This window comes from Polyodon spathula, chromosome 3 (assembly GCF_017654505.1).
Source record: "Polyodon spathula isolate WHYD16114869_AA chromosome 3, ASM1765450v1, whole genome shotgun sequence".
In the NCBI taxonomy this organism is placed as follows: Eukaryota; Metazoa; Chordata; class Actinopteri; order Acipenseriformes; family Polyodontidae; genus Polyodon; species Polyodon spathula.
Window position 1 is genome coordinate 6,968,166 of NC_054536.1, and position 16,386 is coordinate 6,984,551.

Below are 16,386 nucleotides of genomic sequence, written 5' to 3' on the forward strand. Positions count from 1 at the left end.
GCCAGCTGCATTATTCACAGCAGTCACTGGATGTATCCAGGTCTTCATGATTTCCACTATATGAGAGTAGATGTTGAACTTCATGCTGATTTTAACTCGGCTTTTGCTAAGATAAGCACCAACTAAGACGTAGCTTTGCAGTAAACTAATGTGATCCATCTGTCCATTAGTTATTATTGGGATACCTATGTTGTGCCTGGCATATTGTGTTTGTATTAGCGAGAGAATACTGTATTTAAATTGTGTGAAAACATAATGACCAACGAAAGCATCTGTACCTGTATGGCATTCTAATGATGTAACAGGTATTCTCAATACATATTATGAAACCAAGCACTGAGAATTGTGTTTAGATGTAGACACTCAGAGAGTCTCCCTCACACTCCTAGAGGGACATGAGTGCAAGTCTAATAGAACTGCTTCAGTCAGCTCTCTCTCTCAAAGATACTGTGCCTGAAATCAGGAGGCTGCTGCAATATGATCTGCATCAAAAATAACCTTGGTCTTAATTCACAGGAAGCCTGTAATGCAATGCATCTTCTAGTTATGAACTCAATTTCCCAGAATCATTTCAATAAACAATGTTTTTTGTTTTTTGGGTTTTTTTTATCCGATTGCCTTTCAGAGTGCTTACTCTTGACCTTACCGTGCTTCGGGATCATGTAGAGAGCAGGACTGTCACACAAAGCATCTTTAAATACTAGAAATTCTTCTGCTCTTATTCTGTTATGCAGTTACTGTATCCTCCTCCCCTCCATTTAAAGGTGCAGTGCCCCATATACTGCAGCACTCAAAAATTTCTGGTACAAACCCATGTGGAAAATAATAGTTTTATGAGGTTTCTTATACAAGTAGTTTGCAAAAACATTAAATGCTTTGCTTCCCAAAGATAAAACAGACCTCACTGTACATTCATAGCCCCTTTTGCTGCAAATGGTAGTACTGTGTCCATGTCTATTTAATACTTAGGAAGTGTCAGCTAAAACTACCTTAGGTAACACACAGTACGTCTACATAAGAAACTGAATCAGAAAATAGTTTTAATGAAAACAACACTTTGCAGCCTTGCAGGTGTCTGCTTTGAGTGCACAGGGCTAGCCCCGCAGGTGTCTGCTTTGAGTGCACAAGGCCATCCCCGCAGGTGTCTGCTTTGAGTGCACAGGGCCAGCCCTGCAGGTGTGTGCTTTGAGTGCACAGGGCCAGCCCTGCAGGTGTCTGCTTTGGGTTCACCAGGCGCCTGGTCAGTAGGGCCTGCTGCAGTACAGTAAAGAGACACAGGGCTTCTCTAACATGCAGGAGCGCAAGAGCCAATCGCCAGTGAAGATCTGCAACTTCACACAGCCAGGACATAAACACAGGCTCTCTGCAGAACTACATGCACTGTGCTGTCACTGCAGTTTTTGCATTTGCTTCCAAATAATAAATAGATAGAATTGTTAGTAAAATAAATGACACAACTACATATGTACTTGTCAAGCATTTCCATTCACTATGTAGGCGTCACATATGCAGTTTTGAAAATATAACGGCGAATGTGAGAGACACATAGAAATTGGAAGTGCACTCTACACACGTATACATTCTGCAATTCACACCCCGGTTTGAACGATCCCACCCCTCCAACTTTTATCTGAAAGTAAAATTTTCACCATTGATTTCAGGTTTTTAATAACAATGCGCAAATAATGACTTAGAGAAAATATCTCGGTTACAAGTCGTTCCTCTGTGCATTAATGATTAATGCTCCCTCTGCAATACTGCCTGTGTAATGCTGGAATGTATTTTCTATTGTTTTGGCCAGGTTACAGTATTTGCACTGTTCAGATTATTTTATTAATGTTATTAGCTGTTAGAATTAATACAGCAAAAAGAGTTGGTAATCTGTTTTGTACAGAGCAGCTAATGCTACCGTATCTTTAACTGGAAGCCCTGACGCACTGTGCCGTGGCCTCTGATCTGTTTTGAGCTAGGCTGTGTCTTGGAACTAGGGCAGAGATTGTTAGCACTGGGTACTTTGAGCAAGTGGCTTTGAGCTCTGGATTGTAATGCAGTAACCAAAAGCAACAAATCAGTTCCAAGGACATAAAGAATACTGAATGAATGAATCTCATTTGGACATTGTTTACACACTTCATGAACCTGGTCAGCTCAAACTTATACTGGCCTACACCTGCCTGAGTCAATGCTCCTCCTCCACCCCCCCACCCCCCGTTGAATCCGATGAATTATAGATAGATAGATAGATAGATAGATAGATAGATAGATAGATAGATAGATAGATAGATAGATAGACAGACAGATATAGATATGGGTGCTTGTGTTACAATCCTGTGAGGGGAATATGCTTTCTCTGTGTGGGCTTATAAAATTTAAGAATGCCCTTTTAAATAGGAAAGATGCCAGTATATATGGAGTATAAAATCTACTGTTTTCCATGGACATCAATGTTTAAAATATACAGTCTCTCACCTGTCACCTGTCTTTCACTTACAATTCCAATGAATTACTTCATGTGAAGATTTATTTTAAAAAAGCATTGTAAAGGAAATATCCTATCTGTCATAAATATTAATTTGTAATTTATTTAATGCTCTCAATAGGTTACATGTATTATCTTTATTAAAAAAGCACTGCTTTTATTAATCAGAAACGAGACAATATATTAATTAATGTTATGTAAACTTATCTACAGAAAATGTGCCCTTGACAAATTCCATCTCTGCAGAAACACATGCAAGCACAGTAAATCGGTACACATTAACAACATATATTTAGAGGGCAGATCTGATGCACTGCAAAGGCTAGTAGACGCAAGTGAGAGACCTACCCTGCATCTGTAGTGTGAAAATCACCCGAGGGCTGTGTGTCACCTTGGTTACCGCTGCCAGCTTTCCTCCTCTGGCTGCTCTCCCTGCATTCATTTTCACTGAAGTAGCCCTTTGCTGGAGCCTGCCTGCTGTAAACGTAGGCCCCGCTGTCTGTTTCATACCCGTTCACTGTTGCGTCACCAGACCTCTTCTCTGTGATTTCATGGTGGCAATCGGCGTATCGATTCTTGTTGGCTGAAGGAGCATTTTTGGGCAGTTTGTATCCGTGAGAAATCAGGAGATCCTCCACGCTGTACATGATGTATTATTGCGAGTGTCTGTGTTCTAGGCACAGCACTTCGAGCCGGAGTAAAACTGTTCAGCAGAAGCCATCACTGCAGAGAGAGAAGGAAACAGAAGAAGGTTATACTAAAATAATTACCACCAAATATTCTTTCTTGAATGATGATGGACAGGTTTGGCTGCTAAAAGAAAACACTGCACTGATCACAGAGGGCTGCTGGGCTGTTTCCCTTCCCCTGTCTCCATCCAGCCCTTACAGTTTTCATTTGAGTGATGTATTTATGATGCTAAACTGCTCACAAATGCTTGTAAAAATCCTATAAATATTTTTGTACTTTTCCCTCAGATAATAACTCCCAGCTTTTTTAGCCTGGAGGCAGATACACAGAGCTGCTGACTCAGTTGGTTGGCAGCAGTAGTTGGGTTTTGATGGCAGCTCTTAGATGTTTTACAGAAAAGCCGGCTCACACACGTGCACTTGAAGGTTTTCTGCTGAACCCTAATGTCAAGTGAAAATAATCACGTTGAACTATGAACTGCGGGGTATTCACAGACAACCTCTTGTGTGGATTACTTTCTGGGTTTTTTTTTTTCTCTGTTCTGAAATAATCAGAATAATGCAATCAAGCTGTAAAAAAAATAAAATAAAATTCTCAAATCTTTTTTAGATTAATAAAAATATGAGGTATTATTTTGGAGACAACTGACCCATTCACAAACCATTGCCTTGTTTAATGAGATAATACCATAATTAAGTAATCCCATAAATGTTACATATTGGGCTCTTCTATTCCCTATGCAGGTCTCGTGTGCAGTTCTGAAGTATGCATGATATGATAAATACTAAACATGTTTTCTTACTTTTAAACAATGATACCTGGTACTGTATTAGCTTAAATAACAATTCACAAGAAGCAACTGGTCTGGAAAGAAAGAGATAAAGGGGGAGAGAATTCCACTCAGCATCTGAATTGACCTACAGCAGGAAATGTAACAGACTACATGAAAGTACGGCTTGTAAACTGAGAGCTTCTTTTAACCTAATACCGTACCAGATATCAGGTTACCCCTTCAAACGTTTACAGTAGAATGACAAAACCCAACAGGTTTTGAAGATGGACAGATTTTGCTCTGCTCCAAAATTTTTTTTTTTTGCAAAAATGTACTAGTTATAAAAATAAAAAAAATAAAAATAAAAAAAAAAACACTTGAATGAATGAACCTGTTGAAAAAGCCCGACCCTTTGTGTGACTCCCAGTTTGCAGGTTAATACTTGTTTTTATCAACCAGTATGTTAAGGTAACCAACAGGCCATTTTGGGTAACATGTATGTGACCATATAAGGGGTTCCCAGTGAAATGAAATCTGTTTTTTCATTCAGCTCTTAAACACCAGCAATAGCCCTACCTGCCCCTCTGTTATTACTGGCATCATGTTTATAATGCCGTATCTCAACACATGTGTTTTCACTTATTTCCAACTATGTGGACAATCCATGCAATCTCTTACATTACACAAGCTGTACAGATTACAGTTTGTATTTTTAGTTTTATTAGCCTATTAGTATCGGTTTCTCTCAAGATGAGCGGATCTTTCGATGCAAGATGTAATTCTTCTACAACTTCAAAAACACTTTGTAGCCCCTTTGAAATTATTATTATTATTATTATTATTATTATTATTATTATTATTATTCTGCTTGCCAAATATGTAATATACATTAATTTTAATGTAATTTATGCTTGAATATTTGTGTGTTATAAAACAAGTGAGAAATATTGGGAGCATTCCAAAGAGCAAATCCTCCGATTCCATTTGGAGGGTTAAAATACAGGCTTGAAAACAACAGGAGTTCCTGGTTCTGAGGCAGATCATCTAAAGTGCTGTAGTTAACTTCATGATCCTGTTTGTTTCTGTTGTAATATTGCGCAGTCTGTTTATCTGGACCCTGATAATGAATAAGCACAGCCAGTTCAAGTAAAGACACGCAAGCCCTCCGATTACAGGACAGCGAATGCACGGCTGAGTTTCAGACAATGCTAAGAGTGGAGGCTTGTCACAATCTTGACCTGTGGTTAGACTCTCACTTCAGGGTCATGAAGGGCACTCCCATACTTCATTCTTATTCCCTCGTTGTTTCCCATGCAGCACTGCTTTCTACAGCTATGGCCAAAAGTTTTACATTAGCTAGGATTTTAAGAGTGAGACATTAAAAAAAAAAAAAACTACATGAACATAATTTAGATCGGGCACAAATATTATAATGAGATGTAAGGATTTTACGTTGCACTTGGGCGATTGTTGACTCTCCAAAAGCTTTGTACCTCCTCTGCAAGGTGCAAGACATTGTAGATGCGAGTAATTAAAAGCTGTATAAAAACACCCCCTGCAGAGTCCTGTCATTGGCCTCAGGATGGCTGCTGTGGTGCACTTCCTGATGTGGCGACGCTTGGCTTGTTGAGGACAGGCAGGTAAACCTTCGGAGGAGAATGGCAAGACGTAGAATACCCTGCATATTCAAACCCAGGGTCTCGTTGTTTGGGATGGCACGAAACAAGGCTATTAAACATGTTCTGTGCATAGATGCTGCACCTGTTTTTATTTTTTCTCTACATAACTGCTCTGTCAGCACCGGTATATCTTCTGTACAGTCTTTATGCAAGCAACTACAGCCCCCACAATGCACCTGTTTGCATTCAATGCAAACCCCCCATGTGCTTTTCCAAATGCTCTGCACTCCATTGTGTGTTACTTGTCCTTAAGACAGACAGACAGACAGACAGACAGACAGATAGCAAAAGCACAGTCCAGGTTTTATTATTTTTATACAGAAAAACACAGAGCAAAGTGCAATACCTTGCACCACCACCGAGCTGCAATACAAACAATGGGGTGATGTTTGTATAGTTCAAAAGGGGACTGCAGTAATGTGGGGGAGTTCAGTTCAAAGGGGGTCTGCAGTAATGTGGCAGAGATCAGTTCAATAGAGGGCTACAGTAATGTGGGGGAGTTCAGTTCAAAGGGGGTCTGCAGTAATGTGGCAGAGTTCAGTTTAAAAGGGGGCTGCAGTAATGTGTCAGAGTTCAGTTCAATAGAGGGCTACAGTAATGTGGGGGAGTTCAGTTCAAAAGGGGGCTGCAGTAATGTGTCAGAGTTCAGTTCAAAAGGGGTTTGCAGTAATTCCCCCTCCACAGGGAGCTGCTGCACTAGGAACACTGTTCTAATAAAAAACACTTCAACAAAACAAAATTCCCAATTCTTTTACTTTACATGTTTTACAGTGCCTCTGTTTGGTAGTCTGCAGCCTCTCAGTTTAATCTCCAGATCCTAGAAACAGAACAAAGGAACTGGTTTCTAGCTGCTCCCTTATCCATGTGGCCAAGCCTAATTGATAATCATTAAATCAATTAGCAACGACCCTGCAACATGTCACAACAAACATTACAAACTATGCAAAATATTGTGTGAACAAAAGCATCAATCAACGCCACTCTTTTCCATCCTCTTAGCTGAGCTCTTCACGTCAATGCAGCGCTACCTGGCTAGTGGTAAACAAATCTGTACTTACATTGAAAAAGCATATCTATGACCTGGAATTTGTATTAAATAAGGCTGCAAAGTTTGAGTTTGTCACACCTAAATCAAACTCCTATATACAATAATATACACTACAGTACAAATTCATTTTTATATAGCGCCCTTCACACCACAGTATACACGAGCGCTGTAGAAAGTTAATAACAATAGAGCTTGTATGTACAGTACAATACACTCCAGCTACAGCCAATTATATAAAAACACATTGAAAAAGTATGTTTTCAATTTAGACTTAAAATATATATTTACAATACAGTATTCAAAACCAAGGAAAAAAAAGATTCCATACTTTTCAGACATTATCGCTATACCCATAGTCCTAATTCCACCTAAAAGTAAAGGGCAACTGGATCTGAAGAGCAGCTTCCAAACTAAAATATCTCAAATATTTTACAGAACTTATGGTTTTCCTGTTCCTCTAACTGAACTTATAAATACCAAAGTGGTAAATTCTTGAATTCAGTATGTTTTGTGTTTGACCACTAATATCTCCTGAAGCAAGCCTACTTTATTAACCACATAAACAGTCCAAATGCAGTTCTAAGATATATAAATAGCACAGACTGGTTTGAATTGAGAAATATTGGACATGGAAAAGTTTGTCTGCCTAGAATTACCTAACTAATGTTGCATTTATTTGTAATAAAACCGCCCCAGACAGAGAAAAAATACTGATACCCTGAAGTAAAACCCTGCTGAATACAAAGTACACATCTTACCTGTGAATGAAAGAAATCTCAGAATGATCGGCCATGCATGAACAGTGGTGGGTAAAAAAATATAAAAACAGTTGACATCATTAAAAGAAGGAGCTGCTGATAAAGCCATAATCTCTAGCTGTGAGTGAGCATCTTAACTGCATTATTGTAAAAACAGATTTGGTTCTAATTTAATATATCCTCTTCAGTCACTTTGTGTATAATTGTACCATGTTAAGTTTCATATTTATGTATCTATTTTATAATGCATATATGATTTTCCAAGTTTTTGAAGGGCAACTTCTTAAACTCCTTAACAAACTTGGTGCAATCTTGAATGACTTGAATCTTGAATGACTTGAATCTTGAATGACTTTGGTGGCAAAATGCTGTTGATGGATGAAGAAAACTTTCAACTCTGTTTCACTTCATACAAATCCAGGATCAAATCAAGACTAACATTTCCAAGTCTTTCAATATATATATATATTTTTTTTTTCAGGTGATCAGGTTACAGAAATTAGCATATATATTACAGTCCAGATTATCTGCTTTTTTTTTTTTTTTTTAACAAAGAAATATCCATAGTTAAGTGTGATTTAACATGCTAAAATCCCTGATGGGAGTGGATTTGATGCAGTAATGATGGGCTAACAGCGTTCTTCCATGCATAGTAGCAGTGTGACAGCTTTGTGGTCTGGTTTCAACCAACTCTTGTGTCAAATAACTACAGGGGTTACTGTTTAGTCCAACACTAGAGGGCAGTGTTTCAACTCATTAGCTGCAGGGACACCAGCCTCTTGGGATACCTTCTTTCCAGCCTGGTTGCCCTGCACTCACATTCCCACATCATCTTGAATTGGGGACAAGCACAAGTATGAAATAGCAATTCTTCTTTAGATTCACTTTGCATATCAGTTTCAGTTTAGGTTCTTTAGAGTTTCTAAAAGGTTAACATCTGTTTGGTGAATAACTAAAAAGAAATGGGAGGGAAAAGAAAAAAGGCAGAAAAAATGACATTTAGGCGGAACCTACAAACTGTGATAAGTATTTGAAGAAATAATTACTCTACTAGGACCCAAAAAAAACAAACAAAAACTTAGCATCCCCACCCTATGCATCTGTCAAATTTCCAGCAAACTAAACCCCACCTTTTGAAACTGCAAGAAAAGTGAGCAGCTGCTCATGTCTGGTACGAGATACGCGTGTCAAAGCACACGTAGTCTAAAGTGACAGTTCAAGCAGATATGCCTGTATATGTACGTCAGTGAAATGCAGCTCTGCGGCGTTACAGGGGAGCCTTGGAGTGGTGTTGACAAGGTGGCATACTCTGGATACTGTAGAGACACAGCAAACAACCTACACTTGTATAAAACGGCTTTCCACACAAGTTACAAGATAACACAACATGCCACATTTCTCTCCCCCAGAAAAGCTTGCAATCAACTAAATAAAACAGTGCTCTCATCCACAGGATGGACAGCAGTTTGGCTGAACAGATTAAGCCAGATCTCTAATAATGTCCACTGTCTGCAGTCTGGTGTCAGTGGTGGATGTATCCAATATAAAAACTTTGTCAGATCAGTTTTATGGGGGGTCAGGGGTCGGGGGCTTGCCAAGGAGTTTTTACAATCAACCTAGGAGATATGATGCCTTAACAAACATGGTGCAATCTTGAATGACTTTGGTGGCAAAATGCCCCTGAATCACTAGTGTTGATGAATGAAGAAAACTTTCAGCTGTGTTTCACTTCATACAAATCCAGGATAAAATCAAGACTAACATTTCCAAGTCTTTTTCAATGTTTTTTTTTTTTTTTTTTTTTTTATGTGAACAGGTTACAGAAATTAGCATATATACCGTAGTCCGGAGATTATCTGCTTTTTTAAAACAAAGAAATATCCATAGTTATGTATGATTTAATATACTAAAGTCCCTGATGTGAGTGGATTTGATGCAGTAATGATGGGCTAACAGGGTTTTTCAATGCATAGCAGCAGTGTAACAGCTTTGTGGTCTGGTTTCAAACTACTCTCGTGTCAAATATCCACAGGTGTTACTGTTTAGTCCAACACTAGAGGGCAGTGTTTCAACTCATTAGCTGCAGGGACACTAGCCTCTCGGATACCTTCTTTCCAGGCTGGCTGCCCTGCACTCACATTCCATCACATCTTCGATTGGGGACAACACTAATTGCCATGTATGAACAGTAGTGAGTCTAAATATCACCACAGCTGACATCATTAAAAGAATGAGCTGCTGATAATGCCATAATCTCTAGCTGTGAGTGAGCATCTTAACTGCATTATTGTAAAAACAGATTTGGTTCTAATTTAATATATCCCCTTCACTCACTGTGTGCATAATTGTACCATGTTCAGTTTCATATCTATGTATCTATTTTATAATGCACATAAGTTGTGCAAGGGCAACTTTCCAAACGCCTGAGTTCACACAAATGGTTTTAAAATTTCTAAAGATTTAAATAAAACATTGTTACCAGTGGCAGTATTTAGATCAATAGAACAGGCTTGTTTCTAAAAAGGGGACACTTATAATTTGCTAGAAATCTCTTGTGTTTTGCAAGCCTTTCCGTCTGTTTTGTCAAAGACATCATTCAGCAGGCAATTTGTCTTCCTGAGGATGTTTGCAGCACAAAGCTTTATGAAGTGTTTCAAATTAATGTGCAAATAACAACTGGGGGGGCTCCGGCTTTGCTTTGACTAAGCTGCTGCTAAACTAAGAGAAAACAGTCAGAAAGCTCCCTTCTGCAATACAAAGTCAGTGCCAAGCAGTGTTAGCTCCAAAACCTTTTCACAACAAATGGCGATGATTATCAAGTTCGGCTGTTTGTGTTTAACTGCAAGGTACATGTGATTTTCATCTTTAATCTTGCAGTGATGAAGTTATGTATTACACAAAGCCTTTTATGTACAGTTCACATTACATTACAGGGGTATTTATTGAGAGGGCTAACCAAGTTAATTCCAAAAACTCAAATACAAAAGTATGTGGCTAAACATACATCTGTCACTAGTACTATGCATACAAAAATGAAAGCTATCAGCATCATGAAAAAGTACATGACTCTGAACAGCATCCACTGTTTATGCATGTAAAAATGCATGTCTAACGTACATACAGTATGGTTTGACAAACAGACAGGCAGGCTCCCTTATACAGTCCCCACATTCTAACAGACTAACATAGAATCCCCACATTGTAACAATCGCAATACTGTAACTTGTGGTAAAGAATGCGGTAGTCAAACTTGACCACAGTTGGAAAAGCAATTCTTTAGATGTAAAAATGAAAAAGGCTACTAATGACTACTTTAAAAAAATAAAGAGAGATTACAGTGTAATCTTGTTTTTCTTCCTGGCTCAGTGTGATTAATATTAATTAGGGCCCATCACAGCTTTTAGCTGCTTTGAGATGACAGTGGCATAGCCTGTAAAGCAGGGGGCATTGTGATCAAAGGGATCACACACATTAGCATTCTGCAGTTCAGACCAGGGCCTGGCTAGCCTTTCAGTCTTCATTTAAGGAAAAAACAAAACAAACAAGACACTTGTAAACAAACCCTTTCACACACACCATTGCAAGGGATTTGGGTAAGGTATGGAGGCTCCTTACAGAATAAAGTGATCTGTATTCTTTTAAATAAGAATATATAATACATATATTATTGTGCTGTCTTATATGTATTTCTCTAAACCAGCACAGCAAGCTGTCAACTACTGGTATCTCAGAGCTGTCACATTGCAAAGTGTGTTGATGTGAATGGCCCCATCCCACACTTCAAGGTGTATCTTGTCTTTAACTTGCAGATCCTCTCATTACTAACAGTGATCTGGAATTGCACATACCTTGTGAGCACAAAAACGCGAAGACACAGAAAGTTGCATTGTGCGTCCCTGATCGAGACGCCTTCAAAATTAATTTTTAATCGTGTCGCAAGCTCTTTGTATGACTGCTGCAAGCCAACTTTAAACTAATTGTATCAATCAAGCATTTCTGGAACGCGAACCTGCCCTTTCCTCTACTGCTGGAACTAATGAGCAAACTTCCTCCAGGCATCTGCGAGTGCACTGCCTCTTAAAACAAAGCACACTGACAGCTGCAGGTTTCAGACTGGGTACAAAATCCATTTCCACTTGTGAGGTGTCGAAAAACATCTGCTTCAAAACCAGAATGACTTGGAGAAAAGTGCAGTAAGCCTCACTGGGGTCAGGGGCAACCTGCACACCATAATCTAAAGATAGAGCCTAAAAACCAAAGGTTTTAAACAAAGAAACAAGAGAGCTATTGTTTTGATCTCAATTTAAGCAGCCCTGTACTCCCCAAATGTTAACTGGGATGGAAGTGGGCCAAAACCATTAGGACTGGAGACCACTAGGACCCCACAATGTGCAGAGATGGGCTGTGTCAGGAAATGTATAAGACTTGCTGCTTCACTACTTCAGTGTTCCTGTGTGTCCAACGCCATTATAGTCCTAGTCATGTTTATATTCCAACACCACAAAATACAATGTTACTGTGTTTCCTTTTAACAAGCAGTCCTTTCTTTGTTTGACCTTTATGTTCAGGATCATGCCAAACTTGACCTCGTAACAATATGTATTGTGATGGGCTGTCACTAAACATTACACTTTGTACACTTTTTCCAAATTCACAGCGTTACCATGATACAAAATGTACCCCCCACTCAGCGAATAATAGATATTTTCTTACATACTGGCACTTTTTTTTCTATGCACATTAAAACAATATATTGAATGAATAGCTATATGTTGCTTTTTTTTTTTGCAGTGTTGTGAAATATATAGAGAAATACATGTGACAATACAAAGGGAATTTGTAGCTTTTTGTATTTGGTGAATATATTTTTAAAATGTAATGTTATCTTTGTAATATATTTGTCATACATTGGCATATTATATTGTTTCATGCATATGGTAATTCACAATACAATACACTGCAATATACTCTATAAACCATATATAAAATGTACTATAGTAAAATTATAGCAAAGTGTAATAAAGCACAAGAAGTGCATTGTTAAGCCTTTTTAAAAAGCATGACATATCATGGTAAAGTATGGTAAATGCATAATGCTGTGTATTTACTAACCGTGTGTGAGTTGTATAATAAAAGACTCAACCAGGTAAACAGAAAATCAGCAGTAAATATTTATTCCAGCTCTAAACACCAGGGCTGGATTGCACCGGCTATTAGAGATGGGAATGCTAAACTTTCAAACGTATAAACTCGAAAGAAGTGGTAAAATGTTTAATAATATGCTATACGTATAACCGGTCACATGATAAATGTCACCAAATGAATGTTTTTTTTATGCATTAATTTTAGTAATTTATCATCAGTAGTCCATCACGTATTAGACTGCTCTAGTGCCACAGTAAGGGTGGATATTATAAAAAGGAAGGGGCTTGGCAACAGAAAGACTGACAGTGGGGCAGGTTTTATTCTTGGTCGATCTGGCACTTCATTGGTGCGCTGTGTGTGTGTTTATGACTGTAGTAGGCGTGGTATTTTATCAATTCCACCGCAGGGTTAAATAACTTTAATGACAAGCGTTTTTTCTGAGTTTGTTCTATATTTAAAACGGCATCTCTAAACAAAGGAGGCCACGTTTGTAAGTATTTTGAGGAACCAGACGAGAAAACCTTGGTATGTAAATAATTATGCCAAACTAAACTGCCGAACCACAAAAAGACAAGTTCAACGCTTCGCAGTTTGAAATGAAAACATTCACAATGATTGTGGATGGAGCTACTGATGGCAATAAAAAGCAAACATCCATAACAACATTTGCTATAGATTTGGCCGAACAGGGCGTGATCACGTTATCCGTGATGAGGACAGTGCGTGTGAATCGTGAATGCTGCAGTTTTTAAATCAGTGTAAGATTATCCCAATACTGTGCCGACCCATAAAACAATAGCAGCGAGGCTGGAGAAACCTCAAGAAAATCGTGTTCATACAAAACATTCAAAGGGAGAAAAAGTTGAAATTACCACAGACTCCGTTCGCCAATCTTCCCTGGGTGGAAGGCGTTTTTCACTCGAAATTTTTCTGTAAACTTTTGGACCGACCGGCCGTTTATGTTTGAGTACAGTTTTTATTTGTATGTTGTAACTACTGCACTACAGTAAAGGACCTCTGAGACGCAGTTCAGACAGATAGGCCAGGCATCTCTTTACAATTTAATGTAAAGTTGTGTGGACACGTTGATTTGAATACTTTATGTTATTTAATAATACTTGCCCATATACAATTAACTGCACAAAAAGGCAAACATTATATTATTTACTTAATATATTACTTGGTCGTGTGTTAATTTGGCATTTAAAATTTGTGGCAATATTTGGGAGGTTTATGTACACTAGTACAGTATGTAAAGGAGAGAGTCGTTTTATTTGAATACTCGGGAATTGTAATGCTCAAGTACTTGTCTCGTGCAGCAATAGATCTCAAATTCCACCGCTACTATCAAAACCCACAAACTTTTACATCTCTGAGGCAGACTTTGTAACATCAGTCATAGTGCACTTTAAAATGCCAAAATATTGTGCTATTTTATCCCTGGTAATTACCTTTTCCAGAAGTGAAAGTATTTCCAACTTTTTTTTCAATTGTAACTCGCTTTCGTGCTGTACAGTGGTTGATGTTCGTCACTTTTTAAATTATTAATTAAATCAAGTAAATAAATTTAAACTAGAACTGCCAGGCAGTTTTACGGCTCCCAAGCCCCAGTATCAGTACCCGTCTAAGCGTGTTTAGTTCTTAATGTGCCAAGTTTAAAATCAGCAACTTCAACAGTTCCACAGAAGATTTTGAAAGTTTTTTTTTTTTTTTTTTTAAAATGCGTCAGGCGGCCATCTTGTTCAACATACAAATGCCATTTTTGAAAATGTAAATTTTACATTTTCTTAAGACAGTTGTATTCCTACAGTGTCAAGGATGACGCTTGTGAAGTTAGTCAAGTAAACAGTTTGTCAACTAAGGCAGTTTTACATTTTAGACGTAAACATACATCTGGCAGCCATCTTGTTTTATAAAACAACCATTTTAACATATTTGATTTCCACTGTTACTGGGACAGTAACTACCATTTTTGGAGTTTGTTGGTCAAACGGTGTTCAAATAGCAGCAGTTTGCTGTTAAGGGCGCGTTTCGATAAGATTTGTGGCAGCCATTTTTACATTAAAATTTATCGCAGAAACTTCTGCCTTGCAAACTTGATGCAGGTTTGGATGCTGATGATATAGGCCAAGTTTCAGGAAATCGCTTCACCGGTTCCCAAGAAGAAGATTTCGAAAGTTTTTATCGAAAAATGCGTCACGGCGCCAATTGCAAGGATGTATGTCAAATAAAGTTCCATTGCTACCATCTTTTAAAGAGAAATGCAAAACTTTCTACAAGCAAATGCTGCATATGACCTAAATGACCCCTAGTTTCTGGTAATCAGATGACAAAAGCCCAAACCAATAAATAGATTGGATCTAGCAGGTGGAGACTAACATGTGTGGTCGAAGAAAGCAAATGAATCTGCTGCCAGAGTCAGGGAGGCAACTGAGCAGAACAGTAACAAACATGCACCCAGGAGTGAGTGAGGCAGCAAGCATGGAGCTTACAGAACACAGCTGGAGCTGCTGCTGCTGCCGTCATGGAGGCTAGGAGATTTAGGAATACCAGGAGTACTAGGAGATCAAAGCACATAGCACTGCCTGGACCATGACTGCATGCATGCTTTATTATACGCGTTCTATACTACAGCCTGAGACCCAGGCTGTTTGTCATCTACAACTGGATGTCGTTTTTTCAGCCTTGTGTTAACGTTGGAATACATGCGCCATGAACAACGAGTTTATCATTCAGTTATCTGGACTAGCAGAGCGGGAGTAGTCTCATAATTACACTGTAGTTCCCTAATAAAGACCCTTATAATAATGACAATAACATCGTATTTCATACAGTATACTATAGTAAATTACAGTTATTTTGCCAGTACTATAGGATACAATAATATTTCTTTATGAAAGTAAGCATGTAAAGAGTTTGAATCGACTCCCTGAACTGTCTGGCAACTAGCCGCGTACAATATACCCTCACTTACACTAGTTTATTTTGCTTCAGTCAAAACGATAACATACCTACATACCAGGAATGCCTACAAGATAACTTTATTATTAAACGAATTAAAGCAGTCGAATGAACGCTGTGGGTGTTAGAAAACGGGAGTATTCCCGCAGGGAACATCATGTGTGCATGGCAACTTCAAAAGTCGTCCTCACTAATAAATACAACTATGTATTTTAAAGAACATCGTATCGCAGCTACTCTACCACACGGGTCTCTATTCAATCCAGTCAAAGTACAAACCTACAAAATTAAAGCATGCACCAAACCCTTTGTGTACAGTCCTTAGTGTTAAAAAGTCAATGCTGGACGCTACAGCGGGTTGCAAATTGAAGCGCTGTGCTGCTAATTATTTGCAGCTGCGTCTTTGCTGCAAGCGTTTACTACGTACAGTCGTTTACATCTGCAGCGTGTTAAGCAAAACTATATCCCACGCACGATGGCTAATGTTTAGTTTTCGAGACGGTATGGGATTCAGGCTTACCTGCCTCGTAGAGATACTTTAGCCTTTACGCTGGCGCCTCACAGTCCCCTGTGCTCCGTTCTTGTGGCTGAGACAGAACGGAGCTGCTGCTGAGCATGCCTATAGGCTGGAGGCAGTCCGGTGGAAAGGAACTGGAACAGAGTAAGCGTTCCTCACTTTCACCAGCTAGTCAGTCTCAAGAGCTCCGTCCAAAGGCAAAAGCGGTCGTAAACAGTCTACGTGGAGTGTTGGAAGGTATTTACCCGTCCAAATCTGTTATATTAAACAAAGAAAATAACAATTCAGATAATCAAGTAGGTAGTTTGGTTGTGAGAGTGGCAGTAAGCCAAGTATG

The 16,386-nt window shown here is 38.7% G+C and overlaps 1 protein-coding gene across 2 annotated transcripts in view; it reads right to left on the reverse strand.

The window, feature by feature from the left end:
- Positions 1–16,386, reverse strand: part of LOC121311564 (junctional protein associated with coronary artery disease-like) — a 49,924-nt gene that overhangs the window by 17,156 nt on the left and 16,382 nt on the right. The window contains exons 1-2 of one of the 2 annotated variants that reach the window (XM_041243973.1): positions 16,053–16,304; positions 2,828–3,202 (exon numbers count right to left, since the gene is read on the reverse strand). In XM_041243973.1, the coding sequence (XP_041099907.1) occupies positions 2,828–3,126 (299 nt within the window). In that variant the 5' untranslated portion in view covers positions 3,127–3,202; positions 16,053–16,304. Of the gene's footprint in view, positions 1–2,827; positions 3,203–16,052; positions 16,305–16,386 lie in introns of those variants that run through there. The other variant, XM_041243974.1, reaches the window with a different exon arrangement.